General features: G+C 45.9%; 1 protein-coding gene across 2 annotated transcripts in view; it reads right to left on the bottom strand.

The window, feature by feature from the left end:
* Window positions 1-18,804, bottom strand: part of EXD3 (exonuclease 3'-5' domain containing 3) — a 2,383,304-nt gene that overhangs the window by 1,164,403 nt on the left and 1,200,097 nt on the right. For both annotated transcript variants that reach the window (XM_078642091.1, XM_078642090.1), the window contains exons 13-14: window positions 10,174-10,312; window positions 9,423-9,630 (exon numbers count right to left, since the gene is read on the bottom strand). In XM_078642091.1, coding sequence (XP_078498217.1) covers window positions 9,423-9,630; window positions 10,174-10,312 — 347 coding nt within the window. The remainder of the gene's footprint in view (window positions 1-9,422; window positions 9,631-10,173; window positions 10,313-18,804) is intronic.

Raw genomic sequence — 18,804 nt, forward strand, 5'->3', positions numbered from 1 at the left:
AACAACAGCAACACCACCACCCTCCTGGACAACTTGGCCAACCTCGGACTAAAACAACTTGTTGATACCCCCACCCACTATGCCGGGCACACGCTCGACCCAATCTTCACCTCCAGCAAGCACATCTCCTTCAACCACACCACAGCTCTCCACTGGACGGACCACAGTTGCATCCACTTCAACTACAAAAAGACCACGACCCACAACCTCCCTCAACCAATCCCTCGAAGAAACTGGAACAAAATTACCACCGACCAGCTCTTTACTTTGCTTCACAATAACCCTCCTGCCAAAACATCGGACCCAAACCAAGCTGCCACCAACCTCACACAATGGATCACCCACAGCGCCGACGTACTAGCACCCCTGAAAAACCATCTAAACAAGCAAAGTAGCAAAAGAGCCCCCTGGTTCAACGATGACCTTAAGACATCCAAGAAGCTCTGTCGTACCCTCGAGAAAGCCTGGAGAAAAAACCCAACCACTGACAACCTAACCACCTTCAAGAACGCCACCCGCAAACACCACCAACTAATCCGATCCACCAAGAAATCTGCATTCAAGGATCGACTTGACAACAACGACCACAACAGCAAGGAACTATTCAACATCGTCAAAGAATTTACCCACCCCACCGCCGGCACCAACGACATCACCCCATCCCAAGACCTCTGCGACTCCCTAGCCTCTTTCTTCCACAACAAAATTGCCGACATACATAACAGCTTTGAAAACAAGTCCGGTGACCAGTCCACCCCACCCACCCCCGAATCAAATCCCCCCTCTAACAACCTTTACGCCTGGAACCAAATCACCACTGAAGACACCATCCACCTGATGAACTCCATCCACTCAGGATCCCCAACCGACCCATGTCCCCACCACATCTTCAACAAAGCAGACTCCATCATCGCACCCCATCTCCGAGACGTCATCAACTGTTCCCTCAACTCCACCACCTTCCCGGAAAGCTGGAAACATGCCGAACTAAGCGCCCTTCTGAAGAAACCCACAGCAGACCCCACTGAACTTAAGAACTACCGCCCCATCTCGCTCCTTCCATTCCCTGCCAAAGTCATTGAGAAGGCCGTCAACAGTCAGCTCGCCACCTTCCTCAATCCAACAAATCCCTCGACCCTTGACAGTCCGGCTTCCGAGCCAAACACAGCACCGAGACCGCCCTCATCGCAGCAACTGACGACATTCGAACACTACTGGACAACGGAGAAACAGTCGCCCTCATCCTACTTGACCTCTCCGCAGCCTTTGACACTGTCTGTCACAGCACCCTCATGCAACGCCTCAACAACATCGGAATACAAGGAAAAGCATTGGACTGGATCATCTCGTTCCTCGCCGGAAGAACCCAGAGAGTCCGCCTTCCCCCTTTCAGATCGGAGCCCACCGAAGTCATCTGCGGCGTACCACAAGGATCATCACTCAGTCCCACCCTCTTCAACGTATACATGAGTCCCCTCGCATCCATCGGGCGCCAACACAACCTCAACGTCATCTCCTACGCAGACGACACCCAGCTGATCCTCTCCCTCACCAAAGACCCAAACTTCGCCAAAACCAACCTACATGACGGGATGAAAGAAGTGGCCGAGTGGATGAAGAACAGCCGTTTAAAACTGAACTCGGACAAAACGGAAGTCCATATCTTAGGATCATCCCCCTCTGCATGGGACGACTCATGGTGGCCACCTGCCCTGGGAAACGCACCCAAACCAACGGACCACGCCCGCAACCTGGGCTTCATCCTGGACTCCTCCCTCTCGATGACCAGACAAGTCAACGCCGTTTCCTCATCATGCTTCACCATCCTACGCATGCTCAAAAAAATATTCCGTTGGATCCCCACCGAAACAAGAAAAACGGTCACCCACGCACTGGTAACAAGCCGACTGGATTACGGAAACACCCTTTACTCAGGAACCACAGGCAAACTACAGAAAAAACTCCAACGCATCCAAAACGCCTCAGCCAGACTCATACTTGACATCCCCCGCCAAGCTCACATCTTCGGTCACCTGAAAGACCTCCACTGGCTCCCGGTCAACAAGAGGATAACGTTCCGACTCCTCACCCATTCACACAAAGCCCTTTACGACCTAGGACCCGAATGCCTTAACACGCGCCTGACCTTTTACACCCCCACCCGCCAACTCCGTTCGTCCAATCAGGCCCTAGCCGCTATCCCGCGCATCGACAAATCCACCATGGGGGGGGGGGGGGGGGAGGAGATCCTTCTCCTACTTAGCGGCCAAAACCTGGAATTCTCTCCCCACCCACCTACGCCTTACACAGAACCACCTCTCCTTCAGAAAGCAACTTAAAACGTGGATATTTGATAAGTAAAGTACTCCCCCCTCCTCCCTCAAGCGCCTTGAGACCCTCCGGGTGAGTAGTGCGCTATACAAATTCTGAAATATATATATATATATATATATATATAAATTCCAATAAAATAATGGGGTGGGTCTGCTCCATCCTGACATCAGGCCACAACCTAAAGCAGCAACAGTGTTTCTGCTTCCCTGCGGACTAAAACATCTCATTCCAATAGCAAGCAAGAGGACATTTGATTATTTTGGGTGTTGTTTTTACTTATGGGCCAAGAGAGTTTGGCTAGATTCCAATATAGTCCCATTTGCCATGGTGAATGGCTGCACTTTTTGGGCTTGGGTAGACCGCCACCTGGGGAAACCTACACGACCCAAACATTTCTGAAAACTAAACATCACGGAGAGTTCAGGGTGGTATGGCTTGCATGGATCCCACAACATTTTCTAACCACAATGCCATGCAAACCTCAAACTTTGCCTTAAAATCACACATTTTTCTAGCATTTCTGTGACGTAAACTTCAGGAATCCACAGAGATCCAGAGAATTCCTACCAGCCAGCGTTCCCCAACTCATCCTGTTAAAAACATTACCCCACTTGTGTTGCTGGGTCTTGCACCTGCAACGGGAACGGATAAAATCAGGGTAAATAGGACTCCTCCTAGTCTCGTGATTTTAGGCAAAGTTTGAGGTTTGCAGGACATTCTGGGTAAGAAACCCTTGTAAGAGCCACACAAGGCATAGGTTTTTTTCACACCCATTTTTCATTCTTTATATTTTACCACATGAACGCTCTATACTCAGTACACAATGGGAAACCACTGTAAGGTGCAGATCAGTAGTTGGCTCTGGGTACCCCGGGTTCTAGTACAACATACAAACCCTAAGTAGCCCCACAACCAGAAAAGTCTAGAGGACGTAATAGCATATTGCTTTTGTAAATCAGCCATTGTGACAGGAAGTTACAAATTAAAATGTTGCGACCTTTTTACCTACTCATTTTCAATATATTTTTAATTCAACAGTTAGTTTCTTTGGCAGAACCTTGAGAGATCTACACAAATTATCTCTTTCTGAATTCAGAATTATGTCTATGTTTCAGAAATCTATAGTTTCATTCAGTTTCCACTACAAACTGGTAGTAGGTTGAAAGCAAAACAATTAGAAAAAATGGGTTAACTCTTTGAAAAATGACAAAACTTTGGTAATAAAGAACAAGTTAACTATCTTCGGTAACGCTTTTTCTACTGGACAGAGTACATTCCTGTGGATTCCTCACCTTTTGAAGAGAAGATACGGCCCTACTCCTCCCTGTTTGTTGATATACCACATCACGGTGGTGATGTCTGTTAGGTCCTGAACTGACTGACCACAAAGGGAAGGAAGGCCTTGAGAGCCAAACATATCACCTGCAATTCCAAAAGATTGATGTGAACAATCTTTCCTCTACAGACCAAAGACCTTTGACCTCCAGATCCCCCAGATGGGCTCCCTATCCTAGAATGGGGCATCCATTATCACTGTGGTCATCGGAGAAAAAGGTTGAAACGGCTCCCCTTGAGACCGATTGCCTGAAACACTCCACCATAGCTGATCCGCAGCAGTGTCCCTGGAGATTCTGATCACCTCTTCGAGATCTCCGTTATGGTGCAACCACATTTTGGGGAGGCACCAGTGGAGGGCCCTCATATGCCACTGTACATTGTTGGTCAACAGTATGCAGGAAGCAAACAGCCCGAGCAGGCGCAAGACTTTCAGGACTGGAACAGCTGCTCCATTCTGAAAAAGTGGAATCATAGCCTGATAATGAATCAACTGCAGAGGCTGGAAGGCACAACTCACAGTAGTGTCCAGTACTGCCCCTATGAACAGATTGTGCTGAGAGGCCCCCAGGTGAGGTTGGGGTACATTTATTATCGAAAACCCCAACTTGAAGAACAGTTGTGTTGTTACCTGCAAATGATGTAGCACCATCTCTGAAGAAATTGCTTTGAGCAGCCAGTCATCCAGATAGGGAAAAACAGGAATCCCCACCCTTCTGAGATGAGCTGCCATCACTACCTTTGTGAAGACCCGCAGTGCGGAAGTAATACTGAACGCAAGGAGAGCAAACTGGTAATGCGGAGACCCCACCATAAAACGGAGATACTTCCGATGGGACTTCAGCATGGGAATGTGAAAATATGCATCCTGTAACTCAATCGACACCATACAACCTTCTTTCTCCAGCGCAAGAGAACCTGAGCCTGGGTCAACATTTCAACAACCATCCTTTTTGGGTATCATGAAGTACTGAGAGTAGCACTCGTGACCCCTTTACTGCTCCAGAACGACCTTGATTGCACCCTTTTGCAGCAATGACAGAACCTCCTGCTGGTGAAACAGAAGATGCTCTTCCGAGCAAAAGCCCTCACGGGGAGTGGGGAACTCCTGGAAGGTTAGGGCATTCTTTATGATGTTCAAAACCCAGAGATCTTTATCAGACCTCCAATGCTATAGAAAATGGGACACCCGTCCTCCCCAGGGACAAGCATCCTCTAGGATGGTGGAGCTAGAGCTGCTACCCTGCTACAACAGCTGGAGAGGCAGAGGAGGAGGAGGAGGAGGAGGCTTGTTGTTACGCAGCACCCTGCAGACAACCTCTGCCCTTTCCCCTGTAGGACCTGTACAAGGGATTTGCCTGCGGCCTTGCACGAAAGGACAAGTTTCTTCAAAGACACAAAACGTGCGGAACTGTCCAAAGCACCTGAGTTGAGTTTGAGGCCCCAAAGAACTCGCTGTAGCTTTGCTGTCCTTAAAGTGCTGCAGCGCTGAATACACTTTAAGCCCCAAATAGATATTGCCCATCAAGGGGCACATTCAGAAACATAACCTGGACATCAGGCGAGAATCCTGAACCACACAAACATGCGTACCTCCCTGCAACAGATTAACCCATTGCCCTGACCACAGAGTTGTCCAGACCAGATTGCATAACTTGGTGGGCAGCCGGTTGGCCATCTGACAACACCTCAGAGAAATGCCCTTGTACCTCAGGCAACTTTGGGACAACCTCCCTGGCTGGATATAGCGACCCAAAAGACATGTAGCATTTGTGGACTTAAGGGCCATACTCCCCGATGAGAACACCTTGTTCACCGATTGCTCTATGTGCTTTCACTCCCTTATCCGCAGGCGTAGATGGGAAGGAACCAGCAGACAGCCTCGAAGATCATAAAGCCTGGACCACCAAGCTTTCTGGAGAAGGATGGGTGGACAAAAATGCAAGATCCCCTGGAGCCACTTTGGAAACCGCTGGAGTGGACATTGGCTTCTGCCAGACATTCAGAATGGGCTCTGTCAATGCCTCGCTAAAGGGAAGCAAAGGTTCTGAAACAGAGGAAGGGGAATGAAGACCCTCCGTAAGAATATTTTATCTTAACCCCGCTGTAAGAAGAAGAAACTCAGAGAGGACTGCAGCCTTTCTAATGACAGCATGATATGAGGTCACCTCCTGGGTCGACAGGCCCTTTGGTGATAAAAAAGCTCCCACTCAGCAGAGGTGTCCAGGCCACTAGCCACCTGCAAACCCACAAAATCTGGGTCAGGATCCACAATCTCTCCCTCCTCAGCTCTTCCATGTTCCTCCTGGTATTCATTTTCCTCCAAAAGCCTTTGGGACTCTCTCTGAGATCTCATCCTCTGAATCAGTGTCGGTGGCGGCAGATGCAGTGCAGGTGACTTCGAGATCGGCGTCGAAGGGAGATCCACAGGAGTCAAAGCTGGTCAAGTCCGTGCCGGTTCAGAACCAGATGATGCCTGGGATGAACCATCTAGAGAAGCTCGACCCTTCAAAGACTTCAACAAAATAGATAACCTCGGAGGCAGAAGAGGCCAACTCCCTGGAGCCATAGGCATGAAAGGCATAAGCTTGGATTTGGCAAAGTGAGGTGGAAAACTTCCTAGGGAATATGCCAACAGACCCATGGGGCCAACAGGCGCACCAGTAGGGTAATGCGATGGATCCGATACCGGGGCTGAAAAGCGGGATAAGTCTGATCTGGTACCACAGGCTCTGGAACCGTTCGAGGAGGCACTAAGTTCGGCTCTGGTTAAATCGCCGGCACCCCAGAGCCAGAGGTGGAGTGGTTGACTTTAGCAATGGTGGAGGCGTTACATCTCTCGGAGCTGGTGGAGTCACTCCCTTCAGAGACAGGGCCGGAGTCCCCTTCGGTAACGGATTCGGAGAGATCTCATCCCTGTGATGATGTCTGGGACTTGGAAGACCTCGAAGTGTGTGGAGTTGGTGACTTCGAAAAGGTCCTAGAACTCCTGCAAACCTAGAATTCCAAAAGGTGGGAAAAAAGGGTATGTTGTAATCAAAAAGAGAGAGGAGAACTAGAGGCTAGTCCATTTCCCCAGTTTATATGTTGGCAATCAATGAGAACTAGCTCTGGTTTAAATTGTTTGTATGTCTGCGGGTGGAGGAAAACCATTAGGTTTTATGAAGGCCCTCCCTCACCCACCAACCTAGTTGGTGGCATGCTTCATCATCGGGCCCCACCCGTACCTCAGGTGTGCTTCAACCCCAGATTACTGCAGAGCGGGTTTTTTTGGTTCGTGAGGGTTCTGTGAGTGTGCTCTGAGTGAGGTTTAAAATACTGTCCTGGGTGTCCCAAAGACTGTTTTAATGGTGGGCCCCAGGCAGTCAATAAAAACAAAGGCTTTCGGACGTGCACGGTAGGCTTATGGCCTCCGACGTCCTGTGCGGTCAACTAGTTTCAGCCAGGCCTTTTCTTCTACTGGCTTTCGTCAGGACCTTATATGTGTAGGGTGTTACAGGGGTTTGTATGAGTTTGTCAGTGCCCTGTGTGTAAAGCACACGCTACGGTGCTTATAAGTGCAAGAGGTGTTTCCTTTCGAGTTCCTCCGGGCAGAGGCTCCGGAGCCTCTGCCCGGACAACAGGTTCATTGCGGGCCCAGCGACATCGCGCAAGTGCACATGGTCCTCGTCCCCAGCTGAGCTCCATGCTCAGTTGTTCGCTAAAATCAGGTGTACAACTCGAGAGGAAACACCTCTTGCACATATAAGCACCGTAGCGTGTGCTTTACACACAGGGCACTGAAACTCATACAAACCCCTGTAACACCTTACACATATAAGGTCCTGACGAAAGCCAGTAGAAGAAAAGGCGTGGCTGAAACTAATTGACCGCACAGGACGTCGGAGGCCATAAGCCTACCGTGCACGTCCGAAAGCCTTTGTTTTTATTGACTGCCTGGGGCCCACCATTAAAACAGTCTTTGGGACACTCAGGACAGTATTTTAAACCTCACTCAGAGCACACTCACAGCACCCTCACAAACCAAAAAAACCCGCTCTGCAGTAATCTGGCATTGAAGCACACCTGAGGTACACTCGGTACTTCGGGTGGGGCCCGATGATGAAGCATGCCACCAACTAGGTTGGTGGGTGAGTGCGTTCATAAAACCTAATGGTTTTCCTCCACCCGCAGACATACAAACAATTTAACGGGAAAAAAGGGTACAAATTTGTAACTGATACATGGAAAAAAAGTTATGGAAGCCTAAGAGCAAACTTCCCCAAATAGTCAAAAAGGGGCTCAGCACTGGGGTGAAAAAGCTCAGCAATTCAGGGGTTAAAGTATTTTCCCTTTTAAAAGTTGAAGTGCTGACTAGACAAGGGTCAAACATTAATATGGGAATTACTAAATTCACAACCCATCTCTTCTCCCTGAGGAACCTTTGGACTGTTTTGCCATAGCTAGCATGAGAGTCAAAAACTGAAAGGATGAACTTGAATTTTAATTTGGGATGGCAGCAGTATGGACACTGTTGATAAACAACCTTCAGTGTCACAGTCTGTGTTCCGGAGTCAGCGCTGTAGGAGGAATTATTCAGTGTTTATGACTGTCAATGAAGATCCTACAATGCAGAATTTTAAACAATGCCACAAGGATTGGTGGGGCAACAAAGGAGTGGGTTGGTAGAAGCAACGGGTATTGGGGACGGGGACGAGGGAGAGAGCAGCATGCGGAGGGGAGAGAAGCACATGTGGGAGTCAGCAACACAAGGGGCGAGGGGCGAGGAGAAGCACATATAGGAGCAACATGAAGCCTGGAGCAGAAGAAAAAGTATATGGGATAAAGAGGGTGCAGACTCGAGGGGGAGTGTAAACAAAGAGAATGGGGATATTTGGCAAAGGGGAAGGAAAGAGAAACAAGAGGGAGAGACGTGAAAACACATGCACTATGATGAAGTGCTTAACAAAAAAGAAAACCCTGAGCAGAAGAAGGACAGAAGTCGACCAGTGAAGATGATAGTAAAGAGGCCTTGCTGCAGGGGAAGGATAACACAAGATGGACAAGGAAAGACATTGATGAAGAAGCAAGAAAATGAGTGACAATAACGCAATGGGTGGGCAGTAAGCCCCTATAAGTTCGTAGAAAGTCAACAATAGGTCTTTTGCAGCCAGATAGCTTGTGCTGTCTCGTAGACTCGATCTAAGAAGTGTGCTAATGTTGCTGCTATAGACTCGTGTCCTAGCTTTTTAGCCAGTGATTAAGGAAATTAAGCTGAAAATGTAACGATTTCCTTCCACTTTTCCAAAGTTTTCTTACATAACGTGAATAGATACCCCTTTAGTGGAAGGTTACTTTTACTTGGCACACTATTAAAGTATTGGAAAATTGTATGAGTGTTCCTTCAGGACCAAAGCGTTTTTGTCAAAGAATATAAAACGTGCTCAAAAAAATTTAAAACTGGTTTATCCATATCGCCTCGGGAGACCAACAACACCCATCAAACGAGCTCCAGCTTGCTTGCATCGTTCACTCAGGGCAATGTGGAGAGGACATTGCACCACACAACTTTTTAAAGTTCACTAGTTGTCACTTTTCAAAAAGTCATTCATTTTTCAATGTTTTGAAAGTTCTCCTGCCACCCAAGGTCATGATCCCTTGAAAGGCACAATTGAGCCCTCATCCACACTCCACCCTCCACCCTCCATCACATGAATCTCTATCTCCACCACTTCAGAGTGTGAAGAACGAGCTATATGCCATGTAGAGGTTACCTAGCTTAGTGATGGCAGGATCTGTGAAAACAGCGGTGATGAAGTTGGCAAGTTCGTTTGCACCACCCGCTACCTCATTCGGGAGCTGCAACAAATCCAGTAGGAAAACATGCTCTTTTACTGCAATTTGAATCAGTGACACTTGCGACTTCTCCAGGGTACCAAAGGATGGGCGCCATTCCATATCGATCCCCACAACTTGGCCAGGCTGTGGAAAAAATAGGTGTAAGAGAAACTGTATGATGTGAAGAGGCAAAGGGACATGAACAGAATAAAGAGATGCCATGATACGTGACAGACAAGGACATATGCTGCCCAGAGTAATGCCCACTGTAGAACCTTAAGCCACAGGCCCCTTTCCTTTATACTATCCACATCACCGTGTCCCATGTCATTCTAATTTACGATAAAGAGATGTATCCCCATGTGCACTCTGAATAAAGCCAGTTAATATTCACTAACCATCTTACCAAGAAGTACACTGAATTAGTTTAACTCTTCCAGTCGGAAGGGATAGCAATACAGATGTAACCTCACAAAATATGCGGTTGCTTTGCTTTAAGATATCTGCATGTGAAAAAGTGTTATATTTTGTGGGTACCGGATTTAATGTAATTTAGCAGTTCACTTCAAATGTGGGTGCCTTCTTGAGGGATCATTAAACGACTTCCAAGCATGGTGACCGAATGCAAAGAATTCAAGATGGATAATGCCTTCATGCCTTACACCATGGGGTTTTCATACTATCTACCTTCAAAACTGCTCTTTTGCAGTCAATCAGATCGTCCAAACTGCATAGAAAATGGATATTCTCCCTCGGAATGGGGAGCTGGTAATAGATTCTTTTTCGTTCCTCCAAATCATCAGGTCTCTTTTCCTCAATATCCAGCCTGGAATAGATAAAATGGAAACGTGTTAATACATTATTAAGAAGAAAGATATGATACAGAGACACATTACAAACCACAGTTATGACAATATCGTTGCTGGTGCAGGGACTGGGACACACAGAACGAAAAAAGTTACTCAAGTCCCAAATGTGAGTACAGAATGTTTTCGATAAAGAATCCGTAAGCGTGTGTGTGACATGGGTGCTACAAGAATAAACCGCTCAGCGCTTTTTTCAGACTTAGCTAAGCGACAATAGTATCTTTTGCAAAATGGAGGGTATCCTAAAATTAAGGGGAGGCTTACATACCCCTAGTGCTTCTTCTATGCCATAAGGAGAGGAAGAAAGAAATCATTAGGTTCTGAGTTTTGGGCACGCTTAAATGCAAGATTATATTGCCGTCGATATTTCTATAGTTCTACTGTGTTTGGCCCATTGAATGCGGGCTCTTACAGGTGGGCAAACATCACACGCAGGACTCAAACTGTGAATCTATGGGAGATGCAGCTACCACCACAACCACCTGTTTTTGCCATTTGATGTAAGGGAACTTTAACCTTTGGAGTTTTTTTGTTGTTGATAATTTCTGTTTGTTTTATTTGTATTATCATATTCTAAGTTAAGCATACACCCAACCCCAGCTGTACTCAGCCAGGTTGGTGTCAGGGCTTGGCCCCGAGTTCAACCTGCTGTGGGGTGGCTGAACCGTGCTGTGCATTGCTCTCGGCTGTGCGCATTTGGTCTATTCCGTAGGGTTTGGCCTTTGGCCAGACACTGCACCCAACCCCCCAGCTGTCCAATCCCACTGCTGCACACAGCCCTCAGCACTGTGCAGCATGGGTTGGCCCTATGCATAACCCACTGCAGGCGGTCTACCCCCACTGTACACAGCATACAGCCTGCACAGTGGACTGGAGGGTGTGGTCTATAACCAGATTCTTGTGATTGAAAGAAAAAAAAAGGTTTTTGTACCTCAGTACTACTCGTGCCGGTACCATGATACCGTCAACGTAAAATAATTATTTTATTTTGAACATTTTTCCACAACTTAAAGTCTGAGTCTCTAATTCCTGAAATGGTGACCACAACACTTTCTTCAATGTTGCAGCTAGCCAATCAGATAATTTGTTGTTGCGGTTTCAGCACTGGTACTGTGGTAATGGAATGACCGATGGGAGAGAAAAAGCTTCCTCAGTAAATCAGAATGGTCTATTTACTTTTTTATATTTTTTGGGGGTATGGCAGGAGTCTGCTTGAACTCCTGTGGGACCAACCATCCAGATGTACATAGCCCTTCATGCCCAACCTGAAGCTATCTTTAAATGCAAATTTCTTGAAAAAGGGTGAATGGATTCACAACAAATAACAAAAAAGCACACTTTCTAACTAAAGTTAGTATTTTTTGTTTTTTTTTGCAAATTTAATTCAGTGCAGCCATTTTGTCTGCATTGGACAGCAGAATTTGCCTAGGCACAAGGAAGCCCAACAGCATCCCGAAAGTTAATAATGCGTGACTCCCTTCACCTGCTTCTTCTGAGCAATAGAGAGGAGGGATGAAGAGAGAAATGTAATGGGACCAGCCTAGTTCGTCTCCCTTGAATAACAAAACAAAAGTTATCAGGGTGCCCGAAGGATTGGTCCAAATTGAAATCCTATCAATGAGGAATAAAGGAACGAAGAAAACACCTGATGGTTTGTGGCATCGGTGTGGTCACCCTGACCTGCTGTGATAACACTAATTTCAAGATTTTTTTCCACAATGTTGTCTTCGGTCTCAATAATTCTGATTTTACAGTTCACTCATACAATCCACACAGTGACCTACAGAAATATTCCTTACCCAGTGCCATCGCCAATGCATATACTTAGGGGAGCAGCTGAAGTCCTACTACTTGTCACTTTCACGCACAGTGACCTAACATGATCACAACAGTCACTCTGCTCTAGAGGAGGGTTATAGTCAGTCCTGTCACTATTGTTATGTGCATCTCAGTAGGTTAGGAAACAAAATATGCAAGCATCCTTGACTCTGGTACATGATCACAGCCAGCCCCGCTCCCTGGGTCGGTCAATTCAAGATGGCTGAGTGGTGTGGGCTCAGCGGTTTTGAGGCACTTCCAGGTCACGTAGCATTGTGACATCTTCACGTAACAGCTGTGAGCCGGCATCACACTGTCCTAGGTCAGCACCTGAACCAGAGTTCTAGATATCAGGCTAGTGTTGTGAAATCCTGGCACACCGCAGTGTGTGCCAGCGTTGCTGCATCTTTTGTCCTTGCATAAAACATAGTTGGTGTGCAAGTTATGGTTTGTACGGCTAATGTGCGAGTTGTGGATTGTGGAGCAAACCAGAACATAAAAATGTCAGCATATTTATTTTTAATTCACAATCACACTGTACTTTCTTTCGATTGAGCTTCTGTTTTTCTTTTTTTTGATTAACGTATGTCAAGGTATTCTAACCAAAGTTAGCCATAACTTCACTTAACCTCGTTCCTTTTCACTGAGTTTTTGATCATATATTTCATGCAACGTTATGAAATTATACCCTACGTTGCTTTGCAAAGCCTTTGATTGTGTGCAGCAGGAGTGAGCCACAGGACCCACCCTTTGGCCAGGTCTTAAAACAACCTCTTCATATGGTCTTCAGCCATGCCTAGAGGGGTTTGGCTGCAGCCTGCAACCAGGCCCTAGCCCAGTCTGCCACAGCTAGCCAACCCCCACCGCAAATGGCCCTTGGGTGGCCAACCAACAACAAGCTTCTTTATTGTGGGAGTTAGAGGAATTTCAGACCTCAACTGGATTAACAAACACAGACAGACTCATAGGCCCTTGTTTGACCTCCTGAGGGTTTGGGAGCCCCAACAAGGTTTCACGGGCTCTTGCCAGGGTTTGCAGACACAGAGGTAAATTCACGGACCCCTGAGCCAAACTGGTGTCCGCGAACACTCCAGCAATGTACTGCTTGAAAAATTGTTTTACTTAAGTGGGGGCAGTGACTTGAAGTGCCCTCCCACCTGCATCCTTCATATTTTTCAGGATTCAGAGACAGGGTCTCAGAGTCCTGTAATGGTGACCACAACATTTCTTTTCAAGACACAGGGATATTCGGGTCTACAGACCTGACCTGAAGGATGAAAGAAAAATCTCCCTCAACCAATTAGATTTATTGTTTGAATTTGGGTTTATGGATGTTTGCAAACTATTGGGCCTGATATCTTTTACTTTTTAGCCCTTTCAAACACACCTCGAAATGTGTTTTTTAAATGCCAATTTCTCGAAAACTACTAGGTGGGTTTTCACTAAAGCCAACAATGGAATTATGGTGAGTAAAGTTCTACTTTCATGCCAAGTTTGGTGTAATTCTGTTGAGCGTTTTTTTCTGTATCAGATAAAAATAATTTTAGGATAGAGGATAGAAGGGCACAACAGTAAAGTGACTGGACCAGAAGTATGTTTTATGCTTAAATGGGGTTCCATAATTAGAATTCAGGACACTGCAGAACAGTATTTTAGTGTACAGCTGTGGATCTGAGGTTTGAATCCTAGCGAGGACAGCTACCTCTTTAATGTTTCTGAGGGCAATATCAAATTTGCCAAATTAGTAAAAAGATCACTTTCCTTCCACAATGAGGTTACTGGCTAATCAAAAACCAAAAGACTTCCTCAACATAACCATGCCTCTAAAGTATTGTGGGGCCATGGGAAGCAAATAGCTAAGTAAAGATTGCATTATTTCAGAGACCACCTGATCCTCACACAATATCTGGTGGCAACGTCCTGCATGCTGTACAGATTAAGATTTGCAGAAACGGGTGATTAAGATATTAAGTATTATTTTCAGTGCTGGCTTAAGTGGCCGGTTCAATTGTAAAACTCTGAATAACCTCATCAAATTGGAATAAAGAATCTGCAATTTTGAGGAAATGAAACAAGGCAAATGGATTAGCGACTATTATGCAAAAGCTGATCTTGTAAATAGAAAGGACCGAGTAGGAAGTTACGTAGTGTACCCAACTATAAAGGGGAGATACCAAGACATGTGAGGCCCATGGTCAAAGCAACTGTTAATCTTATTTTTAGACATGAAGCAGGCAAGGCCACTTCAAAACTGAGAAGAACAAGTTACTTACCTTTGGTAATGTCTTTCTACTAGAGACCATCTAACTGCAGATAACTCACCTTGTGAATTTCCCCAGGCGCCAGACTGAATACGGAAGAATTTCATAGCAACTACCTTACATGCCAGTAGGTGGTATTGTGCAGCTCTGCATCTGGTCTGTCCTGCCCCGGATGTGATATAAGGACCACTATATCCGTGCCACCCCACGGCGCTGATGTTAGTCTTTTTCTGATCTCTGTCTGCACTATCGGACACGGAGGCCATAGAAATCAGTGTGCGCCAGTTTGCAAATGTCTAGTTTTGAACCTTATCAGAGGAATGTATGAGTCCTTTCCACAGAACAGGGAGGAGGATGGGTCGGTGAGGAACCTACAGTTAGAGTCTCTACCAGAACACATTTCACCAAAGGTAGTTAACTTGTCCTTCTGACAGAGACTTCTAACTGCAGATTCCTCGCCTTGTGAATATATACCAAAGCAGTACCTCCCCAGGTGGTGGGTCTGTGGAATGACTCAGACTAGAATATACTGCAGCACAGATCAGGCAAAATGCCCATCTTACTGACCATCAGGACATCTGAGGTGGACTAGTAAGACCAAAGGGGAGCATCGAGAACTAAGAGAGCTCTTAGACTACCTGAAACCCCATGGATTGTCCGTTGGATTGCAGGACAGGGATGTGAGAAGGGTCACCTTGCAAATCCAACTCTATCATCCAGTATCCAGGATCCAGGGCAGACAGAACTTGGGCCAGGGTCAGCATTTTGAACTTGTCCTTCTAGAGGAAAAAGTTCAGAATTTCAAGATCTAGGATAGGGCAAAGGCCTCCATCCTTTTTCATCACCAGTAAATAATGGGAGTAACAGCCTACCTCGATCTCCGATACTGGTACCCTTCTCTCTGTCTTCCTTGGCCAAAAGAGCTTTAATTTCTCCTCCAAGTATGGACAGGATTGAGAAGCTTATACTTGTCAAGGCACATTCTGGCATTGCCTCAGTTGGTATCTATTTTGAAAGTCCCAAAAGGGGTAAAATTGTAGGAGGAACTATGGCAAGAGCGAGAGCCACTGCTTTGCCGTCGTCAACTCGTTCTAGGGCTGGACCTGCCTCGTCTTCAAAGAGACAGGTCCCATCAAAGACCCTATCTATCAGAGATTGTTGGACGGTCTGGAGAGCCCCGTGGAGCGGATCCAAGCACTGCGCCACGCTGGTGCCAACTGTTCTACCCATGCAGTCAGTAGTGTCCAGGCCCTATCTTACAGAGAACTTTGCAGCATCCTAGGTATCTTGAATAAGAAGTTATTGGGTTGGTCTTGTGGGACAGCTGGCAAGATGTCCACCACCCTGTCCCACAATGCATGCGGGTACCTCCCCAGGGGACAGCTAGTGCTGACTAACTTGGTTACAAAGCTGGACAAGAAGAACATCCTTTTTGCAAAAGTCTTCATACGTTTTGATTCTCTAAATGATAATGTGTTCAGAAATGCATTGAGGTTTAATCAGCTGGAGGAGGTGTGCACTACTACTCGAAAGAGAAGGGTGTTGCAGAGAGAAAGCACAGTCCCCCACCACAGGCCCGTGCCCCCTTGCAATTCTCTGATGACCAGCGTGCAAGATCCTGGTTTTTACCAGGTGTCCAACAGTGTATCTGTTAATGCCTCGTTAAAGAACAGTAGAGGGCCTTTCGTGATTTGTCCAAGGTGTGGCACCTCAGTAAGAACATTAGTCTAGAATTCAGTTGGTTGAGGGAAGAGTCAAATCCAAGACTTTGGCCGCTCTCTTGATCACAATAGCAAATTAGGCAAACTTCAGCAGCCACAGAAAGTAGGGGCAGAGGTAAACATTCAGGTACCACATATCCAGTCCACCACCCCTCAGAATACCTAGATTTGTTCTGGTGTCACAGCAGGAAGTCAGGGTGTAATGGAATCAGGGTTGGAATAGGTTTTGGGGTTGGAGACTTAGTCTGCGGCCTAGAGATACTCGGCACGTGGTAAGACTCCAAATGGTGATAGTGGAGGGACGAACTGGAGCCATTTTTGGACCATTTATCAAACTTACCTGAAGACCGGAACTTCGACGAAGACTGGCCAAAAGAATGGCCTAGGGAGTGTCAGCATGTCCATGCCCCTGACTTAGACCGAGACTGTCTTGTTTTTGACTTCTTTCGGTGTTCTGGAAAGAGTTTGGCTTTGCGGTTACAGAGGGCTTTCAGGTTTATGTTCAACCATCGATCACGGAATACATAATCATGCTTGGAGTTGAGACATCAGAGACAGACATGTAGATCAGTCATTGACATCTGCTTATGGCAATCCTTACACAGTTTGAACCATGTCGTTTTAGACAGGGACATATCCCTAGCATACTGGTAGAATTTGAAGAAAAAAACACTAAAAACTCTGAAAGATCGAACTTCGGATGCGCATCGGAAGGCATGAAAAGAAAGGAACTGATGTCAGCACGCAGAGGAGCGTAGATATAGTGGCCCAAACATCACAACCAGGGTGGGGACCAGACGCGGCGCTACACAACACTACCTACTGATGCACAAGGGAAATGCTATGAAAATCTTACAGATCCAGTCTTGCGCTTCAGGAAATTCACATGGTTAGGAATCTGTGGTTCGAAGTCTCTTTCAGAACATAGGAAGAATAATAACTTGAGTAGCTCTGGAGGTATTGTGTCTAGATTTCATTATTTATCAGATAAAGCTAGGCTATCTAAATAAGAGGTTGTCAAGCTATCAAGTAGAAGCCCTTACAGGTGAAAATGTACTAGGACATGTTCCTGAGTACCGTTTAAAAACCTTGTGAATGTAGGCTTACCATGGGAGAGGGACACATTAAAATCCGTAGTGGAAGAATCAAAAAAAGGGTCTTGACTCCTTGCTCAGAAAGGCTGAGTCCAACTATACTTATTAAGCAAAAACAAAAGCCAATACTGGGATTGTGTTATAACAACGCTGGTAATTTAAAGGCAGGTAGTTTTGATTGAAGCAAAAACAACCTATATATATTTTGAATCAAATTTATTCTTTTTCATGAAAGTATCACTTTTTTTATATATATCAGCACCTTATTTTTCGTGCATGGAAAATACAAAATGTAAATAACAAACAATTATATATACAATATATACACACAAGTAATCAGACGATTTCAAACACACTTGGCCATACATTCATACGTCATCCATTCACAACAATAGAAAAAATATTAGAAAACAGTGCGTCCAAGCAGCGGAAAGTAATTCAGTCCAAAATATTTCATTTCATATTTTTGCAAACTAGTTGTAGATGAAATTCTCACAAGCTCTCTTGTGACCCAAAATAAATGCAAAACAAAGTTGGCCAGATGCTGGACGTGACAAGTGGTCGACGCGTTTCAAACCCCTGTAATTAGGGTGGGGTTCTCCTCAGGACCAGGTAGGTTCTGAAACAATAAAAATTCCTAATTTTAGCGCATTTGTCTAGAGCATGAAAAACTCAACAAAAGAAGGGATCGACTCCCTGTGTTCAACTGAGACTTCCTACCTTACACAACGATAGGAAACGTAGTAAATGGTGGATAGTCAAGTCATTCAGTCAACTTGTATTTTCAAAAGTGTGATCCCAGCAGCTGTGCGAAGAAACAACAAGCGCGACAACATTTATTCATGTGTCATACCTTCCCAATCACACCTAGTAAACAATGTACTCATACGAGCTGGTTGACTCACCCGCTCAGTTTCTGTTCTTTGTATACCGCTACAAGATTACTGTTCAGGGCGTGGGCTCCTATTCTGTAAATGAGAGCGGAGAACGCGTTAGCTAAGTGGCGCGTGGAACGCTGGCTTAACATTGTTACCCGCGGTTCGGTCAGAACTTACCAAAGCGGCACAACGGGAGCGGTCAAACACCTCAGGCGGTTTCCATGTTTGACATCGAAGTTTCCTCGGATGGGGGCGTGACAGCAGCGGTTCCTGGATATGGACCGCTGTGAAGGATTTCTGGGACATGTAGTTCCAAGAGGGATGTTACCTTGGTGGTAAAACAAAGGAAGAATATTTCAGACACGCAGAGCAATTGAAGAATCGACTCATGCAGAGAGGGTACCCTAAGAAATTATTGAAAAACTCACTTAAACGAGCATGGTGGACCCCTCGTGAGACTCTGCTTGAAAAGAGAACCAAGCCAGATGTCAAAAGGATGGTGTGTGTCACCACTTTCTGCCCTGCAACCAACTTACACAGGAAACTTATCACATCTAACTGGCATTTGTTAAAAAACCTGCATGAAGATTTCTCTACGCCGCCACTATTTGCATATAAGAAGGACAAAAGTGTGGCCAATTATGTGGTGAGGGCGGCATTACCTACTGTTAAGGCACCGA

The sequence above is a fragment of the Lissotriton helveticus genome, chromosome 5_1 (assembly GCF_964261635.1).
Source record: "Lissotriton helveticus chromosome 5_1, aLisHel1.1, whole genome shotgun sequence".
Lineage (NCBI taxonomy): Eukaryota > Metazoa > Chordata > Amphibia > Caudata > Salamandridae > Lissotriton > Lissotriton helveticus.